This window comes from Poecilia latipinna, unplaced genomic scaffold (genome assembly GCF_001443285.1).
Source record: "Poecilia latipinna isolate Pla-1442-1.1 unplaced genomic scaffold, P_latipinna-1.0 Scaffold1252, whole genome shotgun sequence".
NCBI classification, from domain to species: Eukaryota; Metazoa; Chordata; class Actinopteri; order Cyprinodontiformes; family Poeciliidae; genus Poecilia; species Poecilia latipinna.
The window spans coordinates 163,139-174,876 of record NW_015113868.1 but is presented as its reverse complement, the minus strand read 5'-3'; the positions used below and the strand labels follow the sequence as shown (position 1 = coordinate 174,876).

At 43.7% G+C, this 11,738-nt stretch overlaps 1 protein-coding gene across 2 annotated transcripts in view; it reads right to left on the bottom strand.

Annotated features, from left to right (window-relative positions):
* ext1c (exostoses (multiple) 1c) overlaps window positions 1-11,738 on the bottom strand; it is a 46,289-nt gene that overhangs the window by 11,937 nt on the left and 22,614 nt on the right. For both annotated transcript variants that reach the window (XM_015054450.1, XM_015054452.1), the window contains exons 3-6: window positions 3,066-3,159; window positions 1,317-1,424; window positions 287-406; window positions 68-200 (exon numbers count right to left, since the gene is read on the bottom strand). In XM_015054450.1, the coding sequence (XP_014909936.1) occupies window positions 68-200; window positions 287-406; window positions 1,317-1,424; window positions 3,066-3,159 (455 nt within the window). The remainder of the gene's footprint in view (window positions 1-67; window positions 201-286; window positions 407-1,316; window positions 1,425-3,065; window positions 3,160-11,738) is intronic.

The window sequence follows — 11,738 nt, the reverse complement described above, 5'->3', positions numbered from 1 at the left end:
TCCCAGTTCCCACGTCCCAGTTCCCGCTTCCCAGTTCCCAGGTCCCGGTTCCCAGGTGAGTGCGTACCTAGTCCCAGGTAGTAGAAAGGGAAGTGCGCCAGGTGAGTGGAGAACTCTGGCAGAACCAGCAGGCCGCCCGGCAGGTAATTCCACATGTATCTGTTCCTGGAGACGTGGGAGAAGACCCGGTCTTTGATGATCTGAGCAGAAACAGGAAGTAGTTTTATCTCAGCAGGAAGCCCTACATCAGACCCAGCAGAACCGGGCCGGATGACTCTGGACTCACCTCCAGGGTGGTCAGGACGATCTTGTCCACAGAGGAAAAGTAGGCGTCCCACAACATCTGGGTCCGCTGGCGGAGATGCAGGACTCGCTTGTTTGGTACGGCGCGCACGGTGGACGGCACCTGCAGGAGGAAGAGGAAGAGGGAGAGGAAGATTCTCTCTCTTTCAGACATGTTCAGGGTGGACAGGAGCTCCGACACCAGAACCAGAACCTGGATCCAGGGCTGAACATGGAGGCTAATTTAGATGGATTTTGCCTTCAGGAAGATAATTAGTTCTCTGTCCCGGTGAAACATCGGACTCGGCGCCGGCTCCGGTTCTGTTTGGATAATTTGAGCTTCATTAGAGGAACACATTGATCTCCTGTCCGCTCCGAGGCTCACAGGGACTTTAACTCGGGACTAAACTGAGGGTTCTGGTTCTGAAGAAAATGTTTCTACTCTTTTTTGACTTAGAAAAAGAGACTTTTTAAAGTCATTTTTAAATATTTTTTTATTTTGCGTTGGACGCCTTGACTAAACGAGCGAACCAATTAGCCATAAAATGCTAACACACTGTTGTCTTTGATGACAACACTGAATAATCAGCGTTAACTCACCGAAGGCCTCATAAAAATCCTACCCATCGTTCAACACATTCTGTTCAACGATTAATTGTCCCAGAAATTATTGCGGCAAATGAAAACGTCGTTTTCAGACCATTTTTACCAAATGTAATGTGAGCACATCCACTCAAAGATTCTTTTAAATACAACAAAACAACAATAATTAAAATGGATTATGAAGTATGTAACCAAAATTGTATTTAAAATAATAATCAACTCAGACAGGGAAAACAGGCTAAAGGGGCAGGTAGCGCTAACTAGCTACTTCGTAGCGGGTGTCAAAGGTTTGCAGTGTTTCAAAATGGCGGTTTTTCAACTATATTACAAGAGACTTAATGCTTGTTGTCCAAATGGAAATTAGCATTTTCATTTATCGTGGCAATAATTGATTTTATGCGTGCGTGTGTGTGTGCATGTGTGTGTGTTACCTGCAGCAGCAGCCGCTCGTCTCCCTCGATGACGGCCTGGTTCCACTGGATGACGTCAGAGAACGGAAGCTCCCAGCCGTTACTGAGCAGGACTGGGATGCAGGCCGCCTGGACACACACACACACACACAGAGTTTGGGTGGGGTCAGGTCTGAACGAGGCCAGCGTTCCTCTGCAGTGACTCAGTGGGAGCTGAGACCGGCTCTGAGGCTAAAGCAGAACAGAACCCGTCCCGTCCTCTGGGTTCTGTGGATCGGACCTTGCTGTTCCCCATGAGCCCAGCAGGGGGCAGCAGCAGCAGCAGCAGCGACTGGAAGGGAAAACCTGCTGCTGGAGGGAATTAGGATGCAGCTGGGATGAACCGGGTTCTGTGGTTCTGGACCGGTTTCAGCGAGGCTCTGTGAGGGGAGATCCAAACACCCTGGAGCTGGGGGGAAGTTTCCGACCACAGCTCCTCTCTGGGTCCGACTGGCACCGGACCCAACACGCCAGGCTGGACCCTGAAAGGGGGACAGGAAGTAGAAACAGGCTTCCTGCTGCTGATTGGTTGGTTCCCTGGAACTGGGCCCGGTGTTTCCAGAACCGTCTGGGTCCATATTGCAGGGCAGAACTCTGTGCCTCAGAAGGCCCCGTCTGCCCGGCCGGACCGTGATGGACGACTTAATGGACCGTCTGAGGCTAAGGGCTGAAAGCAGGCCGAGCCGAGCCAGAACCGGAGCACTCAGCAGGAAACAGGAAACACTCAGACGGATCAATACGCTAACTGAGCTGCTTCCTGTCGGCCCGGTCCGATAAACCCAGAGATAATTCAGTAAAATCTCCACATACAAGAACCTGACCTGGCACAGACGGGACTTAACTTAAAAAATAAAACAAAATAAGAAAAAACGTTAATGACTTTAAAATTCAGCATGGTCATCAGGGAAAATTAATTTCTGCACTAAGTTGTCCATCGTTTATCTTTTGGTGTCAAACCAAACATAACAGGAAGACTTGAGTAATCAAGTCTTCTGATTATTCAAGATGGCCGCCATGGTTGTCAAGGAAAATTTATTTTTGAGCTAAAATAGCCAATTAAATAAATGTGTTTGGTATCGAATTATAAAGTACACATTTGAGACCATAGAAATCATACTTATTTTCTTGATCTTCTTTTCCTGATGGACATTTTTCAAAATGGCTGCCATTGTTGTAATGGAGAATAAATGTTTACACTGAAATCATCAGGAGTTATTAGCCACAGATAACCAAAATGATCATTAGCCACAGCAACCTAAACAACAATCTTAGCTCTGCTTGTGCTAAAACCCTAAACACATTAAAAAATTAGCAGACACTAACGCTAACATTAAGACGTCTGTCTCTCATGTCCGTCCTGTTGACGTTTGGTTTGAGACTCACTAACAGCAAAGTCCTCAGTTTCACTACATGTTATTATTTTAAAGTTGTGTGATCAGGATGACCAAAGTGTAAAACATGATGTGACATAAAGATCATCCAAGTCATAAAAACTGGCAACATTTTATGGCAATAATTGGCTAAAAGGCTCAAAAACGGCGGCCATCTTGAAAGATGGACTCCACAAATCTGACCTTATCGAAGAAGAAACATTTCCTATAAACCATGAAAGGACAGTAAACATGTGGGAGAGGACACCAGAACGGAAACACAGTGGTGGCAGCATCATGCTGTGGGATCATGGATGGAGGGAAATCCAGGAAGAAGGAAACTGACGAGCTGATCTGTTACCTGCAGAGACTCCAGGAAGCGGAACGATCCGAGGCGGCGGCCGCGAGGAACCAGGCAGAAGGTGGAGTTATGGAGCAACTCCTGGTAGTCGAACCTGTAACACAGGAGCAACATGGAGGACTGAGCAACATGGAGGAGCAACATGGAGGACTGAGCAACATGGAGGAGCAACATGGAGGACTGAGCAACATGGAGGACTGAGCAACATGGAGGACTCAGCAACATGGAGGAGCAACATGGAGGAGCAACATGGAGGACTGAGCAACATGGAGGACTGAGCAACATGGAGGACTCAGCAACATGGAGGAGCAACATGGAGGACTCAGCAACGCAGCAAAACATCTGAAAGTTGCGATCCATCATTCTAGGAGCTGCTGCTCAGAGCGACACTGGCAGAAACGTTAAAGGGTTAACAGAGGAGCCATGTTGGGATGACTTCCTGGAGGCGGAGCTTCAGACAGAGCAGGAGCTTCTTAAAGAGACACAGGCCCAATTTCATGGCTTTAAATTAGGAAGTAAAATTTAAGTTATTTTTTAAATATGTAACGTTTTTATACTGAACATCAGCCAATCGATCCGGACCAGAACCTCACAGAACCGGGCTGAGACGTTCAGACTGATGGATAATTCAGTTAAAAAACAGCAGAAATTCATCTGAGATCCAGAAATATGTCCTCCTCCTCCTCCTCCTCTTCCTCAGCGCCGCTCCGACGTGCAGCTTGTTGTTTCTGGACGGCTGCATGGTGAACACAAATACCCGGACCGCAGCCCAGCCTGTCATTAAAGGGCCACGGCCCGGCCCGGCCTGTTAGCAGAACCTTCTTGGTTCTGCCTCCCATTGAACACAGAGCGGTGTAATCTGAACATGATCCCGCGGCAGATGATTCGCTGACACCGGTCGGTTCTCCTGCCTCCATCAGGTGAAGAGCTGCGGCGGATTTGTGTTTTTAATCAGGAGTTACATAAAATGTTTCAGCTTTAATTCGGATTAAACCACATTAAATAAAACATCAGACCGGTTCCTCTGCAAGGATTTAACTCATCTGCCATGAATCCATCCGACCTGCAGAACCACCGGGCTCATCTGGGCTCTGCAGGGGATTTTATACCGGCGGCCATTTGTAAAGTTAAAAATATCAGCAATAATCTGGATTATTTAGTCCATAAGAGAAAAAAAAGAGTTTTCAAAATTGCATTTTCACCAGTTTGCAGCTAAGTTCCAAAGTAAATATTTAGATCAGAGCTAGCAAGGTTAGAAATTAAATGTTTAGCTTCGAGCAAAAATATTTAGTTTGGAAGCTAGCTAGTTAGCTTCAAACTAAATATTTAGCCAGCTAACTAGATGTGTTGTTTGTAAACTAAATACTCAACTAAAATTTGGCTTGCTAAATATTTAACTTGGTAACTAAATATTTTGTTTCCAAGCTCAGTCTTTGGTTTGATAGCTAGATACTTAGTTCTGAACTAGCTATATTTTTAGTTTTCAACCTAAACATTTAGTTTTTTAACTTAATAAGTACCTAACTAAATATTTAATTTGTTACTTCAAACTGAATGTGTAGTTAGAATCAGGTTGTGGCTGAATGACGCTGTAATGAAAAGTGAACTGCATCATTTTCTCTCAGGTTATTTCTGACGTTTTCTGGCCGCTTTGTTTGATGCTAAGTTTAGCAGCAGGAGCTCAACTGGACATGATGGGAATCCGTGTCCTGTTGTCCTACAGCGACCCGGACCCGCTGACCTGTTCTGATTGGACACAATAATCAGATGTTACTGGGGAAATGGGCCGATCAGAACCAGAGCCAGAACCAGAGGTTTACTTTGAATAATAAGCAGTAAAAACAGAAACATCAGTTTGGTTCATAAATCCAGAACTTCTGAGTGAGTTTTGTTCTGATCAGATCGCCGCTGCAGCGTTTCAGGTGGGACCAGACTGTCCAGGCCGGTGCAGCTTGCAGCCTGCGTCGTAAACAGATGCTGCAGCGCCGCTCTAACACATAAATCACAGCAGCAGCAGCAGCAGCAGCAGCAGCAGCAGCAGACATGACTTCTCTCTAAAGCTTTCAGAGCCGCAGCTGTGCCAACACAGGGCGACGCCCCCCAGGTGAGGCCGCTACAGGTGCGCCGCCTCCTTTCAGCCTGAACAACAGGGAGGTTGGCGCTGATCCGTTACTGCTGACCCACCTGCCGGGGCCCATTCAGGGCCCCAAAGGCGCCGACCCAAAACAACAGGCTTCATGGAGCAGCTTTACACACCCAGCATAACACCGGGGGTTGGACCGCTGAGGCCGACCAGAACCAGAACCCAACATGTCATTACCACACCCAGAACCAGAACCCAACTCGTCTGGACCAGAACCAGAACCCAACATGCTGGACCAAACCCGGCTGAGGTTCTGAATCTACAACACACCAAGACCCAGTCCGGTCGAAACCAGAACCTTCTGCTGCCATGGAGGAATGTTCCTGGGAGCGGACAGCGTGGGGGACAGTTTATGACGTTACACAGTCAGAGATTATCAGCAGTAATTTTGGTTGTTCTGCCGCCATACGAGTTTCATCTTTCATAATTTAACCTTTCAGTCTGGAGCTAGCTCTAAACTAAATATTTAGATTAGAAAACATATATTTAGCACTAAGCTAAACAGTTAGCTAGCAATATCTAAATATAAAGCTAATTGTTAGCTTAGCTAACAAAATATTTAGCTTTAAGCTATTTATTTAGAAAATACAATTTATTTTCCACTTTGCATATTAGCTAAATGTTAAGCTAGCTCAGAGGTAAAATTCAATTTGATGCTAAATATTTAGCTCCAAACTAAACAGACATAACTAAATTTTTAGTTTGGAGCTAAACAAGTCAATTTTGCTAACTAAATATTTAGTTTGAAATTGTGACATTTATAAATGAATGAATAACCTGACAGAAAAATGAATCAATTAACGCCTTGAAAAATAAAATCTGTTTATCTCCATGTTGCTCAGATTGGTCTTTATTTTTAGATTCCTGATGGTTTTTAATGTTTAGGAGATGGTGTGACATCACCGTGTGTGCGTGTGTGTGTGTGCGTGTGTGTGTGTGTGTGTGTGTGTGTGTGTGTGTGTGTGTGTGTGTGTGACATGGAGCAGCCTGACCATGTTTATCTGTGAGGCATTTCTGGAATGTTGGGAGTTTCTCATGAATCTCCGTCTCTCTGTGTCTGCAGCTGGAAAGTTTGGGAAGGCGTTTGGGTCACCCTGAACATGACCTTTGACCCCGGGTTGTTTACTCCTGCTGGACCCCGGCCCGGCCCGGCGGAACTCTGTCCCTCCGCTTTAAGCCCGGCTGAGCCTGCTGGCGGCAGAGCTTCATTCCCAGCTGGCTCCTCAGAATAGAAACAGCAGCGATGGAGTCCAGGGCGCCCCTCCCCAACCTGCTGCTGAGGACATGGACACAGGGGACACGTCCCCCTCCGATGGACTCGCCATCATCGTCAGACTGAATTGAAGTCTGGTAGTCCAGTTGACCCGGTTCTGCTGCGGTTCTTCCAGAGTCAAACCAACCAAACGATGTCAGAAACTTTTATAGTTTCAGGCTGAAGGAACATTTTGGTCTCTAAATCAACTCGTCTATTTTTCTTTTGTTATCCTTGTAAACTACAAATAGTCCTAAAATGTGACCAGAGACATCAGAGTCGTAGTAAATAAAAATTTATTTTTTGATTCTTTAACTGGAAAACATTTCATCCTGTAACGTCGAAACGTTCAAACAACTTCAACCTTCATTAGGATGAACAAAGAAAACCACAATGATGAGCCAAGAGAAAAGGTTTTCATGTCAGGTTGTTCAGATGTTTGTTAAACGGTAAAGTTTTCCTGACGTGTCGGCGCCTGACTGGTACCGTTTGGTAACTGGACCCGTCAGACCGTCTGCAGCTGGAAGACGCAGCAGACATGTTTTATCTCTGCTGCGTCTCTGCCGCACAGAGGCACTGGTTGAGCTCCGGAACCGGGTCGGACCGATCCGCTCTGAGCAGCGCTGGGGAGCGGGACACAGAGCAGGCAGTGTGCTGGGCCTGGCCCGGGTCCAGAAACTCTCCAGAACATTCCTGAGAGAGACGGCCGCCTGGCAGACGGAGGGTTCTGGTAAACAAGCTGAACAACAGCTGAGAGCAGGAGGAGGCCCGGTTCCGGAGCGGGATGACCCGATCCGGCATTTTACACACTATTAACACTCAGAGAACAGAACGATTAATCCTTTATTATGATGATTAATCGGTTATTCTGATGATTAATCAGTTATTCTGATAAAAAAAACTTCTGACTCTTCATCAAAGCCTTTTTACACAATATTAGAAACACATAAAAAATTGCAAGTAAACAAATTATTTCTGTTTTAAATAAGAAAATAAACATTTTATTCCTTTAGTGAACCTTTGATCACCTGCATCTAAAAAATCCAAACATCACCAACCTGTGAAAATCTCATGCCTTCCTGCTGGACATCCACATGGATCTAATCTGGTGATTAATCTGGATTAGCAGATTAATAACTGGATATGAGACAGTTTACAGGAGAAGCTGAACCCGCCGATACTGAAGTTCTGGACAGATTTATCGAAATGTTTTTATTTTTCTTCAGTTTTGGATTTCTGCTCTGACTTTGTAATTCTTTCAGCGAATGGCCTTTTTTTTTTTTACAGATAATTAACAAATCGATTACTAAATTCGTTGACAATTATTTATTAAAAAATTGATTAATCGTCTCTGTTCTGATCACCAGTCTGGAGCAGATCAGAGCTTCAGTTTGCAGGAACATGTTGGTTTCGCTCTGAGCCGGAGCAGAAGCTCGCTAATCGGAGGCTGCATCCTTACGGTTGCAGCGGCGCGGCGCCGGCTCCTGACTGAAGCTGGTTTCTATTGATCTCCTGACGCCTCAGAGGAGAGAGTGAGCTGCATGAGAATGTGCAGCTCTGCAGAGCAATCTGCTGCTTAAAGAGCCCAAACCTCCACTGAAACAAAAGCAGAGCTGCAGGAGATGTCCAGATTTTAAATCTGAACCAGCTGCTGCTAACCTGATAAACCTGCTAAACCTGCTAACCTGCTAAACCTGCTAACCTGATAAACCTGCTAACCTGATAAACCTGCTAAACCTGCTAACCTGCTAAACCTGCTAACCTGATAAACCTGCTAAACCTGCTAACCTGCTAACCTGCTAAACCTGCTAACCTGCTAAACCTGCTAACCTGATAAACCTGCTAACCTGCTAAACCTGATAAACCTGCTAAACCTGCTAACCTGCTGAACCTGCTAAACCTGCTAACCTGATAAACCTGCTAACCTGCTAAACCTGCTAACCTGATAAACCTGCTAAACCTGCTAACCTGGTCAAACCTGCTAAACCTGCTAACCTGCTAAACCTGCTAACCTGCTAACCTGATAAACCTGCTAAACCTGTTAACCTGATAAGCCTGCTGACCTGCTAAAACTCGAGGTCTGAGCAACACGTCTCTGTTTCTGGCTCTAAATCTGATTTTCTGTTTCCCTGTTTGTGTCTGACGGCCTCAGCTCTCTGCAGCCGGCGTGACATCATCATCACAGCTGCCCTCTGATTGGAGGAAAACCCAGAGCTACAACACAGATTGTGGAGTTAATATACAGCAGCTAGAATCAGAACTAAACACAACATATTTTATTGGAAACATATTTCTAAAGGCTGTTGACACCAGAAACTCAAACAATATGAATTAAGAATTTGAGTTACATGTAATAATGTGAAAAGATGCAGGGAAAAAGTACTGAACACAAACAGAGAAATCTATCAGCAGCTGCGTTTTCATCACAAATTTGAGTAAATCTTTTCTAACCATGTCAAAAAACAATTTCACAATTTAAATGTTTAATAAACAATTAAAAACCGTGAGAATAAACCTGCTGAGCTATAAGTCATTAGAAGCTTTCAGTGCCATCGCCCTCCAACGACTTCCTGGTTTGTTTTTCTCTGTGGTTTGATCATGTGACTCAAGTGACGCAAAGAATGTTTTAAATTAAGCAAATTTAATTTAGAAAAATTTAATTGGACCAGAGAAAACTCATTTTTAAGAGTCTGCAAGGTCCGGTCAACCATTAATTGATTATTAAATTAGTTGACTTCAATAATCGATTAATCACAATTAATTGTTTCATCCCAACTGGAATCCAATTGAAAATCTATGTAAAGAACTAAAAATCAGAGTTCAGACAAGATTTAAAGTCGGTTTGTGAGGAAGAATGAAGCTGCTGTTACCAAGAAGCTTTGCTATAAATATCAGTATTCAATACTCTGTTATTTATGTTTTCACACTTAAACTCATTTGCTTCGGTTTACTAACAAACACCTGGTGAAAATATCAGAAATGTTTTTACTTTGAACATTTTGACGTGTTGAATACTTATTTTCCTCAGCAGGTTTGTTGCTCAGAAGCTCACACATGCTCTCTAAACAAAGCGCTCCCACTTTTAGCTCTGGCAGCCGGCCTCAGCCCACACACACACACAGAGGCAGCACCAGAACCAGAACCAGAACCAGAACCAGGCGTGAAGTCAATTAGACACACAGAGGAGAAAGGGAGCTTCTTCACGCTGCGACACAATCAGCTACTGCAGCTCTGGAGAGAGAGGCTTTCTGCATCGATAAACTCACACACACACACACACACACAATAACACACTCACACACTCACATACAATAACACACTCACACACACACACACACACACACACACACTCACACACACACACAAACACACACACACACACACACACACATACACACACACACACACACACACACACACACACACAATAACACACACACACACACACATACACAATAACACACACACACAATAACACACACACACACACACACATACACACACACACACACATACACACACACACACACAATAACACACACACACACACACACACACAATAACACTCCAGCCTGCATCCAATATATCCAGTATAAATCAGCAGATAAACTGAACAAACATGGAGTCACTTTGCAGGAATCTGGTCTGAAACCATCCTGATCAATAAATCCAGACGACACAACCGGACCCAACCAGAACCAACCAGAACCAACCAGAACCAACCAGAACCAACCGGACCCAACCAGAACCAACCGGAACCAACCGGAACCAACCGGAACCAACCAGAACCAACCGGAACCAACCAGAACCAACCAGTCGGTTCAATCAAAGCTTTCCAGCCGTTTGATCTTCGTTTCTCATGGAAATACTGAAGAAAAACCAACTGGTTTGTTTACAGGAGAGCTGCCGTCGCCATGGCAACCCCGGCTCATTTCAGCCAATCAGAGAAAACATGTTGAAGATTTAAAAACCTGACTTTGTAGACAGATCTCTGAAGCTGCAGCTAAAGTTTACTAATCAATTATTCTGATGATTAATTGGATAAAAAATCTGCCACATTCTGAAGATTTTATATTTAATCACCTAAACTTATTTTATTCAGTATTGGAAATGCATCATACATAAAAAAAATGATAATAATTAAAATGTTTTAAATAAAATCAACATTTTGTTGCCTGAAAGTTAAAAACAGCTTTTCTTTAGAGAACATTTGATAATTTGCACCAAAGATGAATCTGCAACTGAAAACACAAACATGAGAAAAACACATCTGGAGCTGATCTGGTGATTGATTGATTGATTGATTGATTGATTAACTGCAATACAATCAGCTACTGCAGCTCTGGTCAGGATTAACCAGCTGATAATTAAAGTGTTTCATAGATTTCTCTCCAGAACCTGAAACTGATCTGGGTCCAACATGTTTCTGGCTTCAGCGCCGACTGGCTGAGTGCTTCTTTCAGCAAATGGTTTTTTAAAGTCTATATAATCCAGTTAACGATTAATCAATCACTAAGTTAGTTGATGATGATTATTATTATTATATTATTATTCGATTAATTGCAATTAATCAGTTTTATTAACCAATTAATGAACCCGATTTCATTAATCAGTCCTATTATAACAATTTAATCAATTCAGCTTCAGATGGAAAGTTTGCAGCCTGGTGCATGAGGCCAAGATAGCAGCAGAGGTTAGCAGAGGTTAGCAAAGGTTAGCAGGGGTTAGCTAAGGCTAGAAAATGTTAACAAAGGTTAGTAAATGTTAGCAAAGTTTAGTGGAGGTTAGCAAAGGTTAGAAAAGGGCAGTGGAGGTTAGCAGAGGTTAGCAGATGTTAGCAAAGGTTAGCAGAGGTTAGCAAAGGTTAGCAAAGGCTAGAAAATGTTAGCAATGGTTAGCAAATGTTAGCAGATGTTAGCAAAGTTTAGTGGAGGTTAGCAAAGGTTAGCAGAGGTTAGCAAAGGTTAGAAAAGGCTAGAAAATGTTAGCAAAGGTTAGCAAATGTTAGCAGATGTTAGCAAAGTTTAGTGGAGGTTAGCAAAGGTTAGCAGATGTTAGCAAAGGTTAGCAGAGGTTAGCAGATGTTATCAAAGGTTAGCAGAGGTTAAAGGTTAGCAGAGGTTAGCAGAGGTTAACAAAGGTTAGCAGAGGTTAATAAAGGTTAGCAGAGGTTAGCAGATGTTAGCAAAGGTTAGCAAAGGTTAGCAGAGGTTAACAAAGGTTAGCAGAGGTTAATAAAGGTTAGCAGAGGTTAGCAGATGTTAGCAAAGGTTAGCAA